The sequence below is a fragment of the Musa acuminata genome, chromosome BXJ3-11 (genome assembly GCF_036884655.1).
Source record: "Musa acuminata AAA Group cultivar baxijiao chromosome BXJ3-11, Cavendish_Baxijiao_AAA, whole genome shotgun sequence".
NCBI lineage: Eukaryota > Viridiplantae > Streptophyta > Magnoliopsida > Zingiberales > Musaceae > Musa > Musa acuminata.
Window position 1 is genome coordinate 31,032,501 of NC_088359.1, and position 23,848 is coordinate 31,056,348.

General features: G+C 37.9%; 2 protein-coding genes across 6 annotated transcripts; both read left to right on the forward strand.

The window, feature by feature from the left end:
- The first annotated feature begins 2,302 nt into the window (after positions 1-2,302).
- Positions 2,303-11,277, forward strand: LOC135585124 (ATP-dependent zinc metalloprotease FTSH 8, mitochondrial-like). Of its 2 annotated transcripts, none has more exons than XM_065173226.1 (8): positions 2,303-2,516; positions 2,585-2,813; positions 2,915-2,989; positions 4,019-4,152; positions 7,543-8,028; positions 8,212-8,979; positions 9,475-9,702; positions 10,668-11,277. In XM_065173226.1, the coding sequence occupies exons 1-8, from the start codon at positions 2,421-2,423 to the stop codon at positions 11,151-11,153; spliced, it is 2,502 nt and encodes an 833-aa protein (XP_065029298.1). In that variant the 5' UTR covers positions 2,303-2,420; the 3' UTR covers positions 11,154-11,277. The 2 variants fall into 2 exon arrangements, with proteins under 2 accessions (XP_065029298.1, XP_065029299.1); XM_065173227.1 differs by having other exon boundaries at positions 2,304-2,480.
- Positions 11,278-11,517: 240 nt separating this feature from the next.
- On the forward strand, positions 11,518-23,182 carry LOC103972279 (ribonuclease II, chloroplastic/mitochondrial). Of its 4 annotated transcripts, none has more exons than XR_010502114.1 (15): positions 11,518-11,623; positions 15,264-15,423; positions 15,566-15,679; positions 15,758-15,835; positions 15,898-16,029; positions 16,838-17,059; positions 17,563-17,745; positions 17,842-17,904; positions 18,017-18,123; positions 18,220-18,369; positions 18,450-18,609; positions 20,884-21,279; positions 21,557-21,781; positions 22,549-22,721; positions 22,800-23,182. XR_010502114.1 is itself a non-coding variant. In XM_009386566.2 (15 exons), exons 1-14 carry the CDS (start codon positions 12,300-12,302, stop codon positions 22,663-22,665), a joined length of 2,382 nt encoding a protein of 793 aa, XP_009384841.2. In that variant the 5' UTR covers positions 12,206-12,299; the 3' UTR covers positions 22,666-22,669; positions 22,800-23,182. The 4 variants fall into 4 exon arrangements, 1 of the variants encoding a protein (XP_009384841.2); XR_670771.2 differs by lacking the exon at positions 11,518-11,623 and adding an exon at positions 12,206-12,574; XM_009386566.2 differs by lacking the exon at positions 11,518-11,623 and adding an exon at positions 12,206-12,574 and having other exon boundaries at positions 22,549-22,669.
- The last annotated feature ends 666 nt before the right edge of the window (positions 23,183-23,848 follow it).

Here is a 23,848-nt window from a genome sequence, read left to right on the forward strand (position 1 = left end):
GGGTTAATATCATTAGTTGACATCTTGAGTTTTTGAAAAGCATCAAAGTAGAGAATACTAATAAAGTTACATGTGTCAATCATGACCCTCTTCACCCGAGCATTGATCATCCTTACCGAAACTATCAATGTATCTTCGTAATTCGGGTCAAGATACTCCGTCTCTTTCTCCTTTAAGGTTATATTTGGGTCATCCTTTATCCTCGTATGCTTTTCAATGATAGCGCATGTATAAACCAATGAATTGTTTCCCCCTAATGTGGGTCCACCAATGATGACATCAATTTATCGCTCAACCGACCGTTGAGGTTGGGGTGAGGGCACTTGATACTTTTGGACTAACCGCTAGAGATGTCCCCAATGTATGAGTTTATCAATAAGCTCCTTCAAGTTACAATAATCGTTTGTGTTGTGACCATAATCATGATGAAACCAATAGTATTTAAACATTTCTCTTATCGTCAATAGGGTCTTCATCAAGTAAGGGTATTTTAAGAGCTCATATTTTTTTCTAATGAAAAAGCTTCAGTTTTAATTATACTTGAGGGTCAGCTTGGACCTTAGATAAGATAACTCAGGCCATTCATTTCTCCTCTATTGTGATAACCTCATGGTTGGGGCTAATTGTGGCTCTTTGTTTTTGTCTCTTGTATGACTCCTCGGGTTTGCTCGAGATCATTGTTTTGATGATAGTATATTAATTGATTATTTGAAGTACTTACACTATAGTCGCTAATTGTCTCTCTATCAATAACTAAAAGAGGCGAGTGGGTTTTAGCTTCATCACGAAGGTTTATATTATAAGTGATGGATAAGCATCTATCACACCTCATATCTCATTTGTGAACTAAGCGATGAAGTTTGCAAGCGTTTCTTCCTCCTTTACCTGAGTTCGAGGAGTGTTGTCATTGAAAACCGCGGGTGTATATTTTTAAGTGAAGTTTGAACTTTATTGTACGTTAGGCAAAAGAATCGATAGAGAAGGTGCAACGTATCATGGTGTCCAAAGTGTCATATAATAATATTTGGGTGTAAAAAATTATAATGTGTTCAATCAGATCGACACTACCATCAAACGTGTTCCATCAGATCGACACTACCATCGAACACCTCTAAGATAAGAGATAAAAATTTATTGAGATGAGTACATAGATTAGGATCATTTTTAGGGGAAAAAGACTGAAGTTATTGAATAGACACCAATATTGCATTTGTATCTGTGTCGAAGTGCATATACTAATATGCAGAAAGGGCATCTATTATCCCCCTAATGAAAATATTATGTTTCGAGAATAATACCTTAAGCATTCATTGAGAGGATGATGGGTGGACATTATTGTAATATCGAGCTATCCTTTTAATACCAAAAATATTATAGGAATATATCACCGATATTGCGATCAACCCAATGTGGTCTAGACCTATGTGCGTAGAGTTGCTCGAAGTACCTTCAAGGTTAAAACGTCGAGCTCTTAAGGTGCTACTTGCATGAAGACCATGATCGAAAGAAATTTTTCGACTCGATCCCTCCGATGTCTATGTTAGTAGCTCGAGGTAGGCAAGTATAGAAGCGAGCGATTAAAAAGTAATTTTTTTTATTATATTGAAAATAAGCATTGATACATTATCGTAAATGAGCAGAATATTTCATAAATATTTTATAGGGAGTTAGCAACCTCGCCTTGCTCTTTTATCTATACATATGTTAGATAGAGAATAGTTTACAACTGTCTGCCTGAGATCCTTGTTCATTTGGACGTGTTAGATAGAGTCTTTGTCTTTTGAGATTGAATATAATGTCATATATGTTTCCTCTATCACAATATCATCATCTAAATCCTTAACTTCCTAAGATCATCATCTCTATCATAAGAGATGGGCTTGGACGTGGATCCCGATTAAGCTCACTCCACATATTGAACAATTAAATTTTTTCAATGAATTGGATCGGATTAGAATCTCTTATAAAGAGATGGGAGAGAAAATAAAGTAAGAATATTTTGTATAAGTTAAAAAAAATAGAAACGAAGTGCTCCTCAGAAAAAAAAGAAAAAGAAAAAAAAGGGGTCAAAATAAACGATTTTTTCCCTGGTAAACGATTTTTTCCGTAGCTTTTAGATGGATGCAGTCTTATCGAATCCGGATCGAAACCTGGATCCGGATCCAGCTTCAAGACCTCTCTCATTCTTTATTAACAAGAGCTTCGCTATTCGGAGTCGGATTCGGATCGGGATCCAAATCCAGATCCAGCTTCGAGACCCCTCCCCCTTCCTCGGAGGAAACTAGAACTTCGATCGCCCCAACCATAATAAGACGGTTCCTCTCCTTCCTCGTCGAACCCCTTCTCGTGTTTCTCTCTCTCTCTCTTTCTCTTTCAACATCTAGGTTTCTCGGCCAATTCATGCGCCATCGCCCCAAAACATGAGCTTTGCCAACCTCGGGCGGTCCCTCTTGCGATCGGCGCGTTCCCGGTCCCCCAGTGTAACTGCACGCCGATCCCTCCTCCCACTTCTTCCTGTAAGTTTCTGCACTAGAGACGTTGCTTTCTGGGGTACGTAATCGTTGGGTTCGATTTGATTGTTTAGGTTGCATTATCCAACGGTAACAACGGTGCGCGGCCCGTGCTCTCCGGCGAAGCACTCCTTCATAAGCCTTGCATTGGATACGAGAACGTCGCCGGGACGAGGGGTTACCTGACTTCTCTTGGAGCGAATAAGGCCGTCGGCGTTGGGAACCGGCTCTTGGATTGGCGGTTCCTGCTAGCGAATCCTAATTTTAGGCGGTTCTTCTCCAGTGGAAATCCGAACAAGAAAAGTAAGTGATCGATCTTTTGATGAAACTCGACTTCTTTGCTTGCAGCTCCTTGTCTTCTCGTTTATATTTGTTCCTCCTTCCCTTTGTATCATTCATTTCAGATTACGAGAACTACTTCCCAAAAGATAAGAAGGAAATCCCAAATGGGAATGCAAATAACAAATCGGATCCAAAAGGTAAGTGACACTCAAATTAGTAAAATTGGTAGTACCTCCAATTATTACTTGAATACAAACTCTATACGATTTCGGTCTTTGATATGGATTCACATACTATTTGGATTTGTTATTGTTGTGGATCTGTAAGTTTCCAGCATTCCCTAGCTATGCTGAGCTTCATAACTGTCATTTGGTGTGGTTTATCAGAGTCTGTATGTTTGAACCTGCATAATATAATTTAATCAACAGTTTCCAAATGATAGTTGTTTGTGCTATGCATTAGAGATGTTGTTAATATATAGTGAAATACTATATTATTAGCAAGTTGTCAATATATTGGAGCCCCAAAGCTCAGCATATGAATTTCTTGAATATGATGATGCACACCGAACTGCTTCTCCATATGGTATTGCTGAAAAAGGACATTATGCATCAAGGACAGAGAAACAACAGATTATTGCTTGAATTCATAGATATCAACCTTATACTTAACAGACTTTGTTGTTTATGCCACATACATTAAACGATAAAATGCCTTTATTTTGTTAAAAAAATAAGAAGAATAAAATGCTGTAAGGATGTTTAAGAAGAAACATGAATAGATGGAGGAGATAAGAAAAGAAGTATTCTCCATGTTGATTACTGACAATACACTACTGAATTCTCCTAGCAAGAGGAGAATCATTTTCAAATCAATGTTCATCAAGAGAATTCACTAGCAAGTTTCTATAAACTGTTGACCAAACATGGATGAATTATGTAAAATTCTCCTAGTTATGAAGGATGTGACACCTACATGAAGTATTGGATTCCTATTGAGAAATTTTGATGAGTAACAGAGTTTTAGATATGCTAGTAAGGCAATATGTGTATTTTTTATCATCAAATTTTCATAGGATAATTATGGTTATTCATCATTAGTGGAATACATTTTTTGTTTCTGTTGACAATTCAGGTTATGTTCTTGAGCAATTAATTTAGTGGAAGTTTTAGAGATTTAACTAGTCAATTTGTTCTCGAGAATATGCACTTATATATTTTTTGCAGGGGATTCAAGCACAGAAGATCATGGAAATTTCCAGGAGAATTTTATGAAGCAGTGGCAAAGTCTTATCACCCCTCTTATATTTATTGGCTTGTTGTTTTCATCTTTTTCTAGAGGTTCCTTTGACCAGAAAGAGGTCAGGCTTTATTTTAACCATCTAAGTATGTTTCTTTTCCTCCTGTAAAATTCTTTTTTCTATAAAGAACTTGCTCCTGTGATCTTTTTTATCAGATGCCACTCCAGTGTCCATGCTAAGATGAAGTTCCATTAATTGAGAAGAAATGTCGTATTTCATTTATGTATTTCTGGAATATATTTTTATACACTGATATGTACTTCACATGTATATCTGTCCTTTGCTGAGTAGACCTCTTCTAAATAAAGATTAAATCAGGATCATCTTTCAGATGGGAATTTCTTCCTGGTTTGATTTCATTTACAGATACCCGTTTTACCAGCTTTTATGACTTCATGTAACTCATAGATGCACAAAAAAAAGATAATGACAGGCTCCAGGTTGAAGTTCTTAAGAAAAAGAAATGACAAATTAGATATAAATAGCATTCAATTGCAGATGTCATACTGTTTAAAACAAATGTAAAGTTATGCTTCATCAAGCATGGAAAAAATCTTTCTTCTGTTACCAGCTGATAGAATTTTTTGATTAAGATAAAAAGATCATGTGATAAAAAGATAAATTGCAAAATGGTGAGAAGAAAGAAAAGGTTAACTATGCAGTCTCTTCAGGTGGATTGTCCTAAAAGCTTTGACATAAATTTAATTTGTTTGAATGGTGATCAGGGTCATTTCCATAGTGGAGAGAGAATTAACAGGCTCCAGTTTACCATAATATTTCTACATTTAAGGGCCTGAAATATGTGGAGAGACACTGCCTTCAGCATATACTTCTCTACTTGTATTTTCTTCTTGTATCTGACTGTCGTAGCCAATTCTTTTATGCTGCAGGAGAGGGATGCAAGCCATCAATCAGGTTTTTAATAGAATCTTCACAGACTTTTTTTTTTCAGTGGGATCCACATCGTATGGGGTTAACATCAATCCATTTAATCTAAGTGAAGAACTATTAAAAGACGAGGGAAATTTAGTGAAGCCCTAGACAAATAGATAATCTTGACGAGGACCAAAATGTAACTCTGTCATGCTTGTTGACTTATATCTATAAATGAGCTAGTTGATTGCCAAGTATAATTACGAATTAGTTTATAACGTTTGGATTCTTTTATTTGGAAGGTTGTCCTTTATGTTGTGGAAATCATGGCTTGCCAAATTACAATTATAAGTCAACTTTGGTCTATCTTCAGCTTGCATGCTTGCAGTCTGCAGTGTTGTATTTAGTGAAGGCTAGTAATTATCCACAGTTATACAGACTCTTTTTTTCTTTTCTCATATAATCTGGTCCAACTGTATTTGCCTTTGGGACTGGTAATTAGTGATCTCCATTATTTTCTTCAGATTGTTTTAGATCAATGATTGAAGCATTGGTGAATCATACATGGAGCAGACATGCACTTTGTAGGGAAAACACCATCTGTAGCTGCTGGTCCTCATCAATTGCGTTCATTTTAGTTGTGGATGCTATATCTGGCACATACAACATGTTTGTGCATCTTAACTTGCAAAAAAGCAAATTGTCAAGATAGTCCAACACTCAGATCTTTTGATTTTTGTCTGATGGATTGCTTACAATATTCTACATAATTATGCCTTTCAAATATGCTCACACTTTTGATGTTCCTATTCTAGTTTTTCTTATGAATTTGATCTATAGTACTGCTTTTCTTTAGCCTAGTTTTTTATCAATAAAGCAAATTTTGTGCTTTCTAGTTGTCCAATTTGAAGCTACTCTTTGAACTTTGCAAATTAAGGCTTCCTTGTATACCATCTAGGTAATGACGACTTAAGCATTTTTGAAACCTTTCTTATCTTGCTAGGCCAAGAAAATCATCTTTAATTAGGATTATCAGTTGCCAAGTTTTGATTCAAGGAGTTGAGTATTTTCTAGTCGGTTGATGCAAGAAGTTGGTTGATATGTGATGCAAACTCCAAGTGACCTTTATTGCCTTCATTGTGTCCAAGGTTCCACCAACGCTTCATAGTTTATACTGTATACCAAGGTTTGAAATATCGTACCGTATCGACGTTTCGACATTCGTTCGGTATGGTACGATACAGTATATCGAGCGGTATACTGTTCGATATATCGCTCGGTGTATATATATATATATATATATATATATATATCAGTGTCTGCAATATCGGACTGTACCGCCTGGTACGGGCGGTACGTACCGGTCCGAGAGGTTATCGGTACGCGGACCGTCCGTTACCGGGCGGAACGAATAATAATAATAAAATTATATATATATATAATTTAAATAATCGAGGCGACGTCGCGTCGCCTCGCGCGATGCCACCGAGGCGATGCAACGCCTTTTGCGGCGACATCGCCGAGGTATATATATATATATATATATATATATATATATATATATACATATATTATTTAAATAAACGTCGCCTTAGGGACGTCGCCCCGTGTGGGGAAGGAAAAGGCGACGTCGCCGAGGCGATGTGACGTCAGCCAATAAATAAATAAAAAATAAATATTATATATATATATATATATATATATATATATATATATATATATATATATATATATATCGAATGGTATACCGCTCGGTATACCGAGCGGTATATCGTTCCGTACCGTACCGAGCGATCGTCGAAACTTTGGTACGGTACAAAATTTCAGACCTTGATATATATATCGTCCGGTAACGGGCGGTCCGTGTACCGATCAGCTGACGGACCGGTATGTACTGCTCGGTATGGGCGGTATTATTCGAAACTGCATACCTTCCTTTATACCATGGTTTGCAGCAAGGTTCGTCGTACCATACCGTACCGGCGTTTCGACCCGGGCTCGGTACCGGTATGGTATACCGCTCGGTACACCCAGGTGTACCGAGCGGTATATTCAGGCGTGCCGAGCACTGTATCAGTGCTACAGTGTTACTGTACACTGCTACAGTACTGTAGCAGTGCTGTACCACTGTAGCACTGATACAGTGCTCGGCACGCCTGAATATACCGCTCGGTACACCTGGGTGTACCGAGCGGTATACCATACCGTACCGGTACCGAGCCCAGGTCGAAACTCCGGTACGGTACGGTATTACGAACCTTGCTTTATACTATACTTTTTAGCTCCAGTTGAATCTTGTGTTTGAACAACATGACGAATACATTAACAATTTTTTTCATTCCAGGATATCCTATTATATTATGATCACATTGTTGCTGTATTGATTGAGTTATCATTAGTTTATTTATCCTAAATGATTCTTGGTTTCAGCTATGCCGTTCTTGAAAGATAGTAAATGGAGAAAGTTTAGATTATGAATGTGAAACACAATAATTTTATGCCATGCTTTTCCTGTTTGGATTTTTTTGTTGAGTTCAAGCCATTTTTTTTCTCTGATTTAGATTCTTCGTTTTGCAGATTAGTTTTCAAGAGTTCAAAAACAAGTTATTGGAAGCAGGTTTAGTTGATCATATTGTTGTATCCAATAAATCAGTCGCCAAAGTTTATGCCAAGAAATCTCCTCAAATAAACAATCAAACACAAGACAATGAAATTCATGGTCCAACAACCGATGTTTCTAGCAGACATGCTCCTAGCCGTTACAAGTACTATTTCAACATTGGAAGCGTGGAATCATTTGAAGAAAAAATGGAGGAGGCTCAGGAAGCATTGGGCATGGACCCACATGATTATATTCCTGTGACTTATGTCTCAGAAGTAATTTGGTATCAGGAGCTGCTGAAATTTGCACCAACGGCTTTCCTTCTTGGTTTTATCTACTTTATGGGGAAAAGATTTCAGGGTGGACTTAGCGTGGGAGGCGGCACAGGAAAGGGAAATCGAGGTATTTTTAACATTGGAAAAGCTCATGTGACTAAGATGGATAAGAATTCAAAAAATAAGGTAAGCATTATATTTCTTGGTATCTCCAGTTGTCATTTTGATGGTCAAGCAAGAAACATTATATTGGTTTCCTTGTTTATGCTTGTTGCTTATTGCCAGGTAGGATGAGCTGGTAGCTAGAACTTTATCCTTCATATATTTGTTGTGCATGTCTATTTTCAATAACTCATGCATGTAAGCCAGGTGTTTTTCAAAGATGTTGCTGGCTGTGATGAAGCTAAACAGGAAATAATGGAGTTTGTGCACTTCCTTAAAAATCCTAAGAAGTATGAGGAACTGGGAGCTAAGATTCCTAAAGGAGCCCTTCTTGTAGGTCCTCCTGGTACAGGAAAGACACTTCTAGCGAAAGCAACTGCAGGTGAATCTGGTGTGCCATTTCTATCAATTTCTGGTTCAGATTTCATGGAAATGTTTGTTGGCGTTGGACCGGCCAGGGTGAGAAACTTGTTTCAAGAAGCTAGACAGTGTGCTCCTAGTATAATTTTCATTGATGAAATTGATGCTATTGGTCGAGCAAGAGGTCGTGGAGGTTTTTCAGGTTCAAATGATGAACGAGAAAGCACACTGAACCAGTTGCTTGTGGAAATGGATGGATTTGGAACCACCTCAGGAGTAGTTGTGCTTGCTGGTACCAATAGACCTGATATATTGGATAAGGCCTTACTAAGACCTGGCCGATTTGATCGCCAAATAACAATTGATAAGCCTGATATAAAAGGTCGAGAGCAGATCTTTCGCATTTATCTTAAAAAGATCAAGCTTGATAATGATCCATCATTTTACTCCGAGAGATTAGCTGCTCTCACTCCTGGATTTGCTGGTGCTGACATTGCCAATGTTTGTAATGAGGCTGCTTTGATTGCTGCAAGAAGTGAAGAAACACAAGTTACGATGCATCATTTTGAGGCTGCTATTGATAGGATTATTGGTGGATTGGAGAAGAAAAATAAGGTATCTCATTTTCTACTCCATTATTTTCCTTGAAAAATGATCCTTTTATATGCTTCTCAATGATTTGGTTTCTTGTTTGTGTTAGCTCTTGTTCTCCTCTTATATGTTTAACTTTATCCTATAGCATTGTATTCTTTTTTACCATATTGCAAATATAAGAATCAAGAGCTAAACTCATCTAACATTGTCAGAATTAAGAATTATCACATTTGGCAAGGTGTTATTCTATGGAAATTTGTAAATCACAGTAAATTGTCTATGCTTTTCTTGCAAGTGACAAGAAATTTCATTCAGCTTTTTGGTGACTTTGAACTTTGGAAAATGATGCCTTAACTATGCAGACAATTATGTGTCTAATGAGCTGCCACTCCATTTTCCTCTTATGAAATTCTAATCTTGTTGCGGGTTAGGTGTTTGTTTTAGTTACTGCAAGATGATGTTATGCTTTTCTAAGAATGTCACTGCACTTGAAAACTCTTCTTGTTTGTGTTCTAGGTAATTAGCAAGTTGGAACGTCGGACTGTTGCTTACCATGAAGCAGGTCATGCTGTCACTGGATGGTTTTTGGAGCATGCGGAGCCCCTTCTGAAAGTCACTATTGTTCCTCGTGGAACTGCTGCTCTGGGTTTTGCTCAATATGTGCCTAATGAAAATCTTTTAATGACTAAAGAGCAGCTCTTTGACATGACATGTATGACTCTAGGTGGCCGTGCATCTGAAGAGGTATGGAATATCCCTCTTAATAAATATGATTTTTCAAAAAATTGTCAGCATTGCTGTTATATTTGTTGATTAAATAATTTTTGCTGGTTGTTAGTTTCCAAACATGTTATCTGTAACACTTGAAGTGTACTCTTTAAATTTTGTTATCTTTGAATAGAGTAGGTTTTTTGTGATTTAGAAAGTTTCCTCTTTACTACTAGTTGGTTAAATAGGAGCAGAAATTTGACATGCTATATATCTGGAAATGTTTGTTGGTGTTAATTTTCTGATTAAATGGTTATGCATGTTATTTACAGATTGATGTTCGAAAACAATTGTATTCCGTTCCTGATTTTTTAACCATGATTAATTTTAAAATTGGTACAATTAAGTCATTTCCTGCTTAGTGAAAATGAAGATATTATTTTGTTATTATTTAACACATGTATCTTATCTATTTGTGTATATACCTTCATGTGGTGATACTGCATTTGCTAATTCCTGTTGAGAGTAATGTCTCATCATGTGTCTGATCTTGACACAGGAAATCATAGGTATGCCTTTTCACTAATCAAAGTCATCAGAACACTTCTAAATGAAGTTGTTATATCACTTGGCTTTTCTTTTAATGAAGTTGATGTTTAAAACTGGGTCCCAGGCTGTAAAATCCCTCTCTCGCTTGAGTTTTGTAACTTATGTTCATAGTATTGATAGTTTGCAACCAATGACCAGTAGTACTGGTAAAATACCTATCATTTATATCTTTTACTTAACAATGTTGGATGGCACATATTGGTGTGCTGTCCCGGTATCCTAGTAACATTACTGGTCCAATGTCTGTATTGGACCAGTATTTAAAATCTTGGACTAAAGTGTATACTCGCATAAAGTCTTCATAAGATTTGAAAACTCATTGCAAACTTAGTTGAACTATCCTTTTTGTAAATGTTAAATCTAGTAAAAAGTAACTATATTGGTTGTTTCAGGTTTTGTTAGGAAAAATCTCCACTGGAGCACAGAATGACTTGGAGAAAGTGACAAAAATGACCTATGCCCAGGTTGCAGTCTATGGTTTTAGTGACAAGGTCGGTCTCCTTTCTTTTCCCCAGAGAGAGGATGGTTTTGAAATGACGAAGCCCTATAGCAACAAGACTGGAGCCATCATTGACACTGAGGTGAGGGAATGGATCTCCAAGGCTTACGAGAGGACGGTTGAGCTGATAAAGGAGCACAAAGATCACGTGGCACAGATTGCGGAGCTCCTCCTCAAGAAGGAAGTGCTGCACCAGGATGACTTGGCACAGGTCCTAGGTGAGCGGCCATTCAAATTAACTGAGCCTACAAATTACGATAGGTTTAAGCAAGGGTTCCAAGAAGCAACTGAGAAGAAAAGCCAAGAGACTCTAGAGGGTTCCATAGTTGCATATGGTGATGGGTCATCATCACTTGATGGGGAGGTCGTTCCTGCATAAGCGATATAGTTTTGTATGATGTATTTAAATACAAACTTGATAGCCTCTTGCTTCTATTTATTTAAGGTTAAAAAATTGTACAAAATCAGCATCCACACCCACAAAACATGGTGGGGGTTTTTCATGTTCTTACCAAGTCGTGTACTCTTTCATCCTTGGTTGAAGCTGAATTCTTCTTGGCCAAGTTATCAACAACAACTCATGGGTCGGTTGCGCTGAAGAAGCGGTGGTTGCAGGTGCGTCATTCCACTCTTCACCTTGAGTTTGAATATATATCTTTCAGCACTGCATTGTAGCCTATCACCACCTGTTGTTAATTTAACTTGGTCAGATGTATTATTTGGTTACATGCAAGCAAACGTAGAAGGGACGTCGGGGTCCATTGATGGTAGGAGACGGCCGATGACTGCCTGCCTCTGTTTCAGCCTCTGGTCACTCGCTCGCAAAATGGGAGTCCATCCATCATCAATGTTTGTCTTCCTCAATTTTCGTTTGGAGTTTGTGAAATTATTTATTAATGTGTTTGCTAGTGTTTTATTTACTTATGCATTTGTGATGCCGGCATTTACGGTGCAACAGAGCAATGTGTCAGTGTATCCATGCCTCCATTAGTTACTAACCCGGACATACCTAATGCATGAGGCTTCAATGTAGGGTTTGAAGATAGATGGTCAATAATGTAGAGCCTTCAACTTGGGGTAACGTGAGGTTTGAAGAGGGTCAATAAAAAAGTATCTAAACGCATCAAAGGTTATAGATGTTTTGTTTGTTAGGGCACACTTGAACTTCTTACATAGGTCGGACACGTATGCTGACTAAGTTGCTCACGTAAGGAGACATTGCAGCCGTGGCAGACTTGCAGTTCGTCGCAGAGTTGATGTTGCAACAAGACACCGCAGTCATTTTAAGATGCATTGGATCTGTGTGGACTTGGTTTATAGAACTCAGCTTTACATGGGCCCATTAATAGTCCATAAGCTTTACATGGGCCATGATGGGCTTTAGATGGCTCTATTCAGGCCTCGGATAGAAATAAAACATCTCATCTCTTCCCCATCCACTGGTGCGAGCGAAGCAAATTGAAGGCTTCGCTTCCACCAGACCTATAAAATCTTCCCTCCCCTTCTCACTCTGGCGACGAGGGCGATGAGTGGTGGCGGGTTATTGCGCACCGCCTGCCATCCTCCTCTCTCCGGTTTTCTATCCCTCCGTTTCTTCCACCCTCGCCGCCGCCGCCGCCTTTACGCTCTCTGCGGAAGACACCGTAACCTAGGCCTTGCTTCTTCTTTACCTTCCCTAGGGTTCCGATTGGATCGGTATGGCTTCAGTGAACGGAGCTGCTACGTTCACAGCCTCGTCGAGTCCGTCATGGAGGAATTGGCCGTCATCCGCGCCACCCGGCGGATTCGGGCGACCGCCAAGTAACGCTCTCTGTTCTTTCTTGCTGCGTTTTCGTTTCCGTAGTGTTTTCCTGCTTTTTTGCTGCCTCTGGAGCTCAAGTGCTGGGTAAATCGATTTGGGTATCAAGAGGGCTTGACTTTCTGGTAATTGCACTTAGACTTGGTTTACTTTGGACTGTACGAACCTGATTGACCATCCGAATACCATCCTGTGTTCCATCTCCTCTTCTCCCAAACCGTACACCCTCATGTCTTTGGCCACCTATGTGACCCTCCTCTTCGGGTTATATCACAATTGCTTGCGATGAGGATCCATGATATTGGGTCTGATGATCCATAACTCATCTTCACTTGACTGGTTATCGAATGTATTCAGAGCAAAGATTTGTGTCTTGGTTCGTTTTTGGTTTCGTTAATCCACTGGATTAACACCGTACCATTGTTCTAGGCGGTATACTGACTCCTACTGCCCAGTGTCACTCGAAGAAAAGTTCCTGAACTGAGCTTACTGCCTTCATTAAGGAAATCCAGTTGAACACAATCAATCCTTAGGCGCTTCTTTCTTTCTTTCTTTCTTTCGGTTTTCACCAACTATTCCAATTCAATAGAATAATGGAAGCCCTTTTTCTAATTCAAGCCGATAATGATTTGAAGAAGCAGAAGCTGGAAAAAATAATAATAAAATACCAGCTAGTCTGATATTGGTCATCATTTCGACTGGTATATGATTGATGCTCGAGAGCAAATTTTGAACAACAATGCGGTGTCTGAATATGTTCTGTAGACAATTTGAAGCAACATAGTATGCCAAAATGTTTTATTACTGGAGTCTGTTAAAATTTACATGATTTATCAGAAGAAAAATGGGTTGTAGTTATTTTTTGTTTCACCCATAGAGATTTGAAATGATTCTTTTGTGGATTGGAGACCAAGAAGCATGTAGACACCTTTTCTTGGCAAGGCTCAGGTAATGATACTGACTTTCTCTGATGGAAAAGTTAGTTGTGGATTGTATGTCATATTTGAAGTTGAAGTTTCTGTGGTAGCTCGTAGGGTTTTCAAAAGAATTGAAACCATAGGAAGTGTGTATATTAAGATAACTATTTGATTCACATACACTGTAATGTAGGTATTGTTGAAGCATCTGAACATGTTTTGGATTTTAACTACAGGTTTTGTAAACTATTTTTTGCAATTTTGGGTTTCAAATTGGGTTTCTTTTTGCACATATGACTGATTGAGGTACACAGTATCATTGTCATATGAGTAAATTAAGGTATTTTTCATCTGTTAGAGTGCTCTTAAACTGTTCTGAGTGTCTTGATAAAGTGTGATTGGTCATTAAACACTAGAAGCAAAGAATTTAACTGAGATATATGTTTCTTTTTTCTCTGTCCTTAAATTGCCTGTCTTGTACTCCTTGGTGCATCTGACGTCTTTGGTCCATGTTCTATTTGAGATATTGGTGGTGCAACATAGGAAGGTCATACTGTTTATCATCTAGCTTTACCGGTCCTAAGAGAATGTACGATGTGTAACATGCATCTCTTGTCATATCATTGATGAACTGACTGTACGCACAGAAATACAATTTTAATATTGAAACCTGTCCCAAGACTAGAACAGTTTCAAAAGAGCTTAAGATGAGGTTTTTCACGACGGAGCATTTTTAGTGCACAGTTTTTTCTTGCATCATTCCTAGAGATTTGAGATAGAAGGTTTCAGTCACTCTGGGAACATATGAATCGTTTTTCATTATATCTTATAGTATTTGACTGGTAAAAAAGGTTTAAAAGAACAACAGCAGATGATAGAACCAACTATTTTGGGTTGGATAGATGGATACTTCTTGCAATTGATCTTTTTTTATAGCTAGTATTACTAGTCAAATGAAGACACAGATTTCTTAATATTGTTTCATTTGTTTATTAGGTATTCCTTATCCCTTCTAGAATTACTATTCAGAACTCAATCACCACACCTTTCTGGTATATTTACATGTCTCCTCTCGATGCACTTAGACCACCTCAAATTGTATTCTTTCTTACTTTATCCATCATTGGAACTAGCTCTAGTTGTTCACACATATAAATAGTAGGATATATCTCAAACTTTGAAATGTCATTACCTCATTCATTACTTTAGAAAAGGTTCAGATGATGATCTTAAATGTGAAGCCATCGGCTTGGATCTGTCAATGCTAAAGGCTAGTGAAGATCAGTTAACTTAATCGTTTGGCCCAACTAGTCATCGATGGCATGGTATAGAAACATTTTGAAGGTCATTTGTATTAAGGGATTAACCTTTTATGATTTTTTACTCTACAGTCTTTGTTAGATTAGTACATACTAGTTGCATGAAATGGCACGAGCTACATGTTGCCTCGTGCAAACAGATTGGTAAGGATGCACAGACACACCTTCAACAGAACATTGATCCATGTGTGCACACTTGCAAAGGTCAGTATGATGATAGTTGATTTATACATCCCAGATATAAGGCTCAATTCAAGCTTGTTCTGGTGCTCAAAACTGAAGTTTTCGACTTCAATTTTATTTGGTGAGGATCATTGAATTTTTCTCAAAGGTTATTTGTTTTATGAAACCGGTAGGATATTCTTTTACAGTTTTACTTTTGTTGTAGTTGGCATTGCTTTATTTGTTCATTAGGTTGAATATTTGGTTTTTTTTTATGTTTGTTATCTTTCCAGAGTGGGATTACCAAGCAGTAAAGAATTATTTGATGCTAAATTGGAAAAGAAAACCTTGCAGAAAGGATTGTTGCTTGAGTTTAGGAAAGATTCTCAAAAGACATTGCTAGCAGTTGTCCAAAAGCCTGATGGGAAGAAAAATTGGATGGTTTGCGATCAGGTTCCTACAAACAACTTCTTCAGCTAAATAGATCTCTAGGTCCTTGTTTATTTTTTATATCTCCCCTGACTACTCTATGTTATATTTGATCTAACTGATTCTGAGGCATCAAATTTAGTTTAGTATTTAATTTTCAAAGCAGAATGGAGTGATTTGCTCAATAAAGCCCCAACAAATCACATACGTGGTACCTGGTATTGAAGACTTTGACCACACAGATATCTCTGAATTTGTTCAGAAAGCTCAGGGTCTCTTAGTAAGTGTCAGAGAATTCAATATTTGGATAATAGAACTTGGAGCCATTTATTTACAAGTTGTTATTTGTTTCCCACAGGATCCATCCATTCTGGAGTGTGCTTGGATAGAGCTTTCAGAAAATAAAAGGACAGTGACAGCTGAGGAATTAGCTGAGGTACTTATTTGACAAAATCAACTTTCCATGCTTGAACACTGCTCATCTTTCATTTTCTTCAGATTATATATGGCAGCCAGGAATCTCTTGAAAGCTACTGTTCCCATCTCTTGTTGTCAAGAGATGACATATATTTTAATGTGATTGAGAGCAAGGGATATTGTTCTCTATATGAACCACGTCCTAGCATTCAGGTATCTTATTTCCCTCTGCTATTTCACACCCTTTGTCACTTCAATGCAGATGGTTTTTACTTATATTCCAGGTTTGCTGTTTCCAAAAGGGCAGTCTTGTTTCTATTGGAAGTTTATTTTTGAATCACATTGTATCACAAGAATGAAATTAGGAATATGGATTTTATGTAGCTACAAGAATAGTCATCAGTGGTTTTAGATAATTTCATCATGTATCCTACTTATTATCACTAATAGGAGAATGGAAGCCATTTATTTATTAAAAATAATAAGATTAATATTTTAAATGCTGCAATGCTTTAGAACCTTTCCTTAGCTTTGACATCTTTCTGTATGTTGTATACAAATTGATTTCCATGTTAATCCAGACATGTCGCATTGAGAAGAAACTTACATGCCATTAAGGTATCAGCACATGCCATGCTGAATTGTGCTAAAGGTGTCCCCTGGCATACCTGCTTACCAACTGCCCTACTAGAAAGGCATTGAAATACCTTTTCTGTTAAGTGAGAATCCTTTTTCTTGGTCTGGCATAATAAACTAATTTGGATTAATGGTAGAATCATTAGATGCTGTCTCAACTCTCAAGAGAGGAAATGTCTGAATTAGTTTATATTTTTTGCCCTGTAATCTGTTTTTTGTCGTCGTGATACTTGACCTGGCATTCTATCTTATTCATCATGTGATGTTGTCACTATGGCTGTGCAAGAGCAGTGCGCTAATACCTTGTTCCCTGTTATGTTTTTTGGTTTAATCCTTTTTAATTTTTTGCTTTTATTTTCTAAATGATTTCTGTGTGGTGTATTAGGTGGAGGAACTCTTAAAAAGGAAGCTTGTCAAAGAGTCTTCAGAGAAGGAACTTGAAGAGTTTGTGCACTTACTATTGTCTGCAAAAGCTATGCCTTCACGGTCTAAACCTTCCAAAAGCTCATGGATGATAGAAGATAAAGTTAATAGGAGAATTGAATCTCTTGAGGCTTATGCTTTAGATGCGTGCAAAAATGATGAACAACGAAAAACTGCTGGAAGTGTAATACTTCTTTTCGTCTCTGTTGACTTTGTTTTGTTTTTAGTATATGTTATATTGTTGGCACATACCAAAAAAATGGATGCCCTTTTTTTTCTATCATCCTTTTCTTACAAGAGAATTTTCCATAGTACATGTATCAATGTATATGCCATTGGGATTAAGGAACAGCACTGACCACTATTAGTATCTCCTTTTCTTTTGGGGGGAGGGCGGGGGGATTTTTTTTTATTTTTTATCATATTGATTTTAGCTTTTTACAGTCACATTTTGTATGAAATTATCTTTTTATCTCTATTAAACTGAAATCTAATAGGATGTTATAATATATTGATGGATTAAGAAAGTAGATGTGGACATATATTTCTGTACCTTTAGGTTCTTTTCTGCTATTTTTGTATATCCAATCACAGCTGTAGTTAATTTGTTAATGTTGCAGAAGATACTTTTTATTGTCTTTGTGTATTTACTCCACAGTTGTACTTAATTGATCAATTTTGCAATAGATACTCAAGGCAATGGGATTAATGAAGACATCATCTGCTGCAGTTAACCTCCTCATAGATATTGGATACTTCCCTGTGCATGTCAATCTTGACCTCTTTAAGTTCAATATCCACACTGAATACAGCGAAGAAGTTCTGTCAGCCGCCGAAAACCTTCTAGCTGTTTCCAATGATCTTGATGAGGTAATAGTATAGTTGAGATGTTGTATTAAGTTTATAGTTGTTATGAGATATACTTAACTACTCTTGCCAAGTTAATCTACTTTGGTTTAACTTTAGGGAAACAGGAAAGATCTTACATTTTTGAAAGTGTATGCCATTGACGTGGATGATGCTGATGAGGTAGAATGGAATTCATGCATGTGAAGTGCCAAGCACATGTTGGATCAATATGTTAATCATCTTGCACCATGCCATTGGCCTTGTTATCTCTAATATGCTGTTAATGGTGCAGCTCGATGATGCATTAAGCGCTACAAGGCTACCAGATGGAAGGATAAAACTCTGGATCCATGTTGCTGATCCCACTTGTTTGGTTGCACCTCACAGCATACTTGACCGGTTTATCCTTGTTAATTTATTTTTCTGTTTAATTAGTAACAGAATTCATATGGTTTAGACTTAAAAGAGTTGATCATTTTTTTTTCTGATGCATAGGGAGGCAATGAGGAGAGGAACCTCCATATTCTTGCCTACTGCTACCTATCCAATGTTCCCAGAGAAGCTTGCAATGGAGGGTATGAGCTTGCAGCAAGGAAAACTATGCAGGGCTGTCAGTGTATCTGTAACATTATCCCAAGATGGAAGGTAAATTTTAGTTGTTTAGTTCTTTTCATCTGCAGTGAATCTTCTCCATACAAATTCAGTTAACCTTTATCAAATGCCAGCATTGCAGATTTTGCAATAGAGAACTCAATCATTAGACCTACCTATATGTTGACATATGAGAACGCAACCGAGTTACTTCATCTGAATCTAGAAGAGGAGGGTGAGCTCAGGATTCTATCAGAGGCTGCCTTGCTCAGGTTTCAGTGGCGTTGTGACCAGGTTTTCTTTTAGGCTATTGTTATATTCTTCCTGCTAATTATCTTATTATCTATAGTTATTTTATTTGTAGTCAATTTTATTTCATCCCTTCATCACTGCCATGATGTTCCTATGATCTAATTGCAAGGCCAGAGAAGTATCAAAGTGTACAAAAAAAATTGAACATTAGTCTCATGAAGGTCATGGGACAGTTGAAACCAAGGTTTTAAATTTTTACAGGACTGGTCCGGGCATGAATAGACTGAGCTCGGAGTCACACATCCTGGAACCACGTAACCCCATAGGACTGAGTCAGAAGGATAAGGGGACCTGGTATGGCATCACTTTATTGTAATTGAGTTCGGTGTGGCAGGCACACTGCTCATTAGCCATCCTCTGGTACCGAAATCTTCAAGGCCTAACAGGCAGCTGGCACCTTTAGGTCACCACGAAAGTAAGCCCCTTGCGGGCAGCTTCCACTAACTGGTATTCAGCACCTTAGGGTCAGGTTAGTGTAGACATCCCTTTTGGTCGGTTTGTGGTGGGTTCATTGGTTATGAGGTTCAATCCCTTATTATTTGCTTCATAAACTCCATCTATTTTGTAATCTTAGGAGTGCCATGTGGATTACATGAGATGCCTCATGATATGACAAGTTAGATTGTGGTCTATCCTGTCTTATTTGAGCCCAAATATTTAGAAGACACTTTCCTACGAAATATGGGCATGACCATGACCATATGACAGCTCACTATAGGACACCATAACCATTTGTGATAAGCATCATAACCATTTCCTTAAGTAAAATCATATATATATATCTGTCTCTGTGTCTGTGTCTGTGTGTGACACATACATATATATGTTTTCAACAAATATCAGTCTGAAATGAAGACAATGGGCATGATAAGCATTTTACACAACATAGATGGTCTATACACTATGGTGGGATACTACCATGTGATATTACAACTCATGATTGTTGATTTGTTTTTAATTTCTAATTGTGTTGATTAGTCATTACATTATTGTAAATCTTGTTGCATCAAGTCACTTGATAATGTAGTTGGTTGATGTAAGCTTTTAACTGTAAACTTATTAAGAAAATTCATAGCCACAGTATTGAAAAATTCTTCGTTAATTTAGTAAAAATTTATGAGTCACTTACATGATGGACCTCTCTGGTGTATGCTATTTGCTGATAATATTATCTTAGTTGATGATAATCTAAGTAGAATTAATTATAAACTTGAGCTATCGAGGCAAGTCATAGAAACTAAATGTTTTAGATTAAGTAGGACTAAAATTGAAGATATAAAATGTAATTTTAGTGATTATAGAAATAGGCCAGAGAATATAGTTAAGTTGGATAGGCAAGAAGTCACTTTAAGTAATAACTTTAGATATCTTGGATTAATTATTTAATAAGATAGAGAGATTGATAAAGATATTATTCATAGACTATAAACATGATGGTTAAAATGACGAGGGGCATCACGAGCCTTTTGTGATCATCGGATGCCTTTGAGATTAGAAGGATTATTTTTGTAAAATAGTTGTGGGACCAAAAATACTTTATGGATCTGAGTGTTGGACAATTAAGAAAAAATATATACAAAACGTTTGTGTTGCCGAGGTGAGAATGTTGAGATAAATATATGGAGTTACTAGGAAAGATAGCAAAAAAAAATAATTTATTCATGAACAACTATGTATCGCTTCGATAGAGAATAAGATGAAAGAAAATCATTTAAGATGATATGATTATATGCTTAGGAGACCTTTGGATGCGATAATTAAAAGAGGTAAAATAATTAATGTTAGTGGCATAAGGAGTACGAGGAGAGGTAGAGGAAGTTCTAAAAAGACTTTAATCGAAATCATAAATAAAGATTTAACTACTCTAAACTCAACTAAACATGACTTTTTACAGATCTGGCAACAAAAGATCCATGTAGTCGGCCCCACATAATTGGGACTTATGACTTTGTTGTTGTTGTTGTTGAAATTATAGTTTCTTACTTGTAACTTTTGGCCACCTTGTTTCTAGTTTTTATTCAGAATTAAATGTCCAAGTGACCTAGTTGGCCCTAGTGTTAATTCCTATACCAGAAACTGAGTAAACAGTTTCATTCCAGGCATAAATCTTTTATCAGCCGTATGATATCTCATCTGGTCCATTCTTACAAATCCTTTCTTGTGTAAGCACTCTATGGCAATATTACTGGAGTTATTTAGGGCTTTTCTTGTATGGACCTATTTCTCTCTGATTATATTGACCAACTAAATTTACAGGGTGCGATAGACACAGCGACAATAGACCCACGAATCAAGGTGGCAAAGCCTGATGATCCTGAACCATCTATAACTCTGTATGTTGAAGATCAGTCAAATCCCGCTATGCGTCTTGTATCCGAGATGATGATACTCTGTGGGGAAGTTATAGCCACATTTGGTTCCTGCAACAACATTTCGTTGCCTTACAGAGGCCAGCCCCAATCAAACATCTCGGCATCAGCATTTTCTCATCTCCCTGAAGGACCTGCTAGAAGTGCTGCTTACCTAAAAATTATGCGTGCCGCAGAAATGAACTTTAGGAAACCTATACGCCATGGAGTATTGGGACTCCCTGGTTATGTGCAGTTTACATCTCCAATCCGTAGATATATTGATCTTCTAGCTCACTATCAGGTATGTTCTTTGTATCAAATGTATCTCGTTAGCAAATTAGTCATTTGGAAGCATCCATTGATGGTTCTGTTCAACTTTCCACACTATTGTTACTTGATACCTGTAGATGAGACAGGTCACTGGGTTCTTCAAGTTCTATAATCTCTTTTCTTGAGCAATTAGATGTAAGATTGGTTATGAGGAAGAACCAAGATTTGGTTATAAGGATGAAGTTTGCTAACAGCTACAATTAGACATATACGGGTATCTTAGCTTGCTACTGTTGTTTGTTTTACAGGTGAAGGCTTTTATTAGAGGAGAATCTCTACCATTTTCAGCTGGTGAATTGGAGGGAATGGCATGTCTTGTTAACATGCATGTAAGAGTAGCTAAGAGACTTCAAAGTAACAGCTTAAGATATTGGTTACTGGAGTATTTGAGACGACAAGAAAGAGAAAGGAAGTTTTCTGCAATGATCCTTAGGCTCATTAAAGATCGGACAGCAGCCTTGCTTTTGATGGAGGTAAGTCTGTGCTTCTATAGTGTTAGTTTGCCAGTTTCATTGACTATAGGATCAAGTGTACATATTAGGTCTGACTTTTTTGCTGCATTTGCATTTGAGTATATCAGAAAAATAGTTCCACTAATATCATCAAGGCCAGTGTGATAAGTTCTGGAATGTCGAAAATCGAGTGCACCTGTCATATTCATCTTGCATTTTCTTGTTAGATTCCTTGTCATGTTGTCAGAGTTGTCTTTTGCAACGTGAGCTCTGACCATGCAACAGCCAGTTAAAGTAGACATTCTATTTTGGAATCTGCAAATTAGCAACTAGTCACCATGGTTGTTTTTGTTCTGTCATACCCATCGGAATGTCATTACATGCTTCCAACCTTCTCTATTAGCCTCTAACTCCCCAAAGAACATATTATTGGTCTATAGAAGCAAACCTTCTGTTGGGTAAAGAGAATTACACAGTGGTATACTTCATCAGATTAATTCCAGTATAAATAATCATCAATGAGCAAACAAATGAACCATCCTAAATCAAAAGTGTAATCATGGTTCCGTCCAACAGGCAAATAGCAGACAGTTTGGTAAATTTTGGTATATGCTAATTGCATGATAGTTTTTCAAGTTTCTTTCCTCTGGAAATCTGGGCAGGTAATTTGTTGTTCTTATCTGGAGCGTCGGCACTTGCAAAAATTCAACTCATGGTTTGGTTCATATTTGTTAAAAGGGGGATGATCGTGTCTTGCTCACTCTCTTCCTGGCAAATGGCTTTTGCAGGTCGGGGTTCAGGCTATCGCGATTGTTTCAGACGGGAAAAAGGTTGGTGATGAGATAAAAGTTACCATTGATGAAGCTCATCCACGTGATGATGTGCTTTCAGTAAGGGAAGTTTAAAGAGGTAAGTCAGGTCCTGCACTGCCATTTGCCCATTGACAGACATACTGATATAGGTTAGTGAAACTGATGTTATCTTGCAGTTATTGTACATGTGTCGGAAAGTAACTTCACATTTAACTGGTTGTCCACAGGAGATTCAAAATTTGATGTACTTGTTTTGACCAACCAGCATCGCTGAGCGATCAAACAGAAGCACCCCCATGACAAACCTGCATCTACTCAGTGACAGACATGCTTTGCTTACAGAAGGATCCCCGCTATATGATCGATACAGTATTAGTTTATGGATTCTATGTTGTCTTGTACCGCTGCTCGTTTGACCCAAAATGTGACAACACTGCGTGTGTCGGACACGAGTGGGCACCCGGCAACCAGAGGAGTCCCTCGTTTCGAGGGAAGTTTTGCATGTGGGTCGGGACATCTGTACCGTGCTTGGATAAAGTTTTATGTAACGCGTGTTCATTTTGGCCGATGTATACTTGTATATTTATATATCTGTGATGATTAAACACAAGAGTTTGCCTCTGTTGTACATTTACAAATTTGGAGCTTGTTTCGATGTTGCTCCATGATTTCTTCTGATTCAAGGTTTGACCTTTGTACCCAACCATCTGTCCATGATGAATCAGGAAGCCAATGCTTCTCTGTAACAAGGCTGGTGAGGGACGGGGCCCAGCCCCTGTTCTTGCGATAAAGAGGGGGGGGGGGGGGATCCCAAAACAAGTAGGTACTCAGCTCACCTATAACATGATGCTACTCCGACTCGGTCTCGTCGTCCCCGCCACTCTCAAAAGAGAGTGAGATGCTAATTTTTCATTGTAATTTATTTTTAACAGTCAACTGTATACCGAATGGTTTACTCATAAATTTGCCACTCAAGAATGTTTTGAGGCAAGTACTCTTTCAACTGATCTTTTGAGCCTTGTTGAAGGTCTGATACTTGGAAAAGGTCAGTGTGGGGTCCAACTGCTCTGGAAGAACTGTCACTTGCCGCTGCTAGGCTGGCGTGGAGGCTGCTGGACCGGAGTGTTGTGTGTGTGTGTGTGTGTGTGTGTGTGTGTTCTGTCTGGTCCTCACTCACCACCCGGCACACATTAATTATTGCCTCCGCGAAGAACACGACGAAGAATGAGGAGATGGGGGGGAGGGAGACGGGTCGACGTCGAAACAGCTGCGTGAC

Excerpts from the sequence above, each read along its gene's own strand:
- LOC135585124 (XM_065173226.1), top strand. The coding sequence starts at position 2,421 with ATGAGCTTTGCCAACCTCGGGCGGTCCCTCTTGCGATCGGCGCGTTCC. Across the intron at positions 2,990-4,018 it reads TAACAAATCGGATCCAAAAG|GGGATTCAAGCACAGAAGAT; the intron begins GTAAGTGACACT and ends TATTTTTTGCAG. Across the intron at positions 9,703-10,667 it reads GTGGCCGTGCATCTGAAGAG|GTTTTGTTAGGAAAAATCTC; the intron begins GTATGGAATATC and ends TGGTTGTTTCAG.
- LOC103972279 (XM_009386566.2), top strand. The coding sequence starts at position 12,300 with ATGAGTGGTGGCGGGTTATTGCGCACCGCCTGCCATCCTCCTCTCTCC. Across the intron at positions 12,575-15,263 it reads CGGATTCGGGCGACCGCCAA|AGTGGGATTACCAAGCAGTA; the intron begins GTAACGCTCTCT and ends TTATCTTTCCAG. Across the intron at positions 18,610-20,883 it reads TTCAGTGGCGTTGTGACCAG|GGTGCGATAGACACAGCGAC; the intron begins GTTTTCTTTTAG and ends CTAAATTTACAG.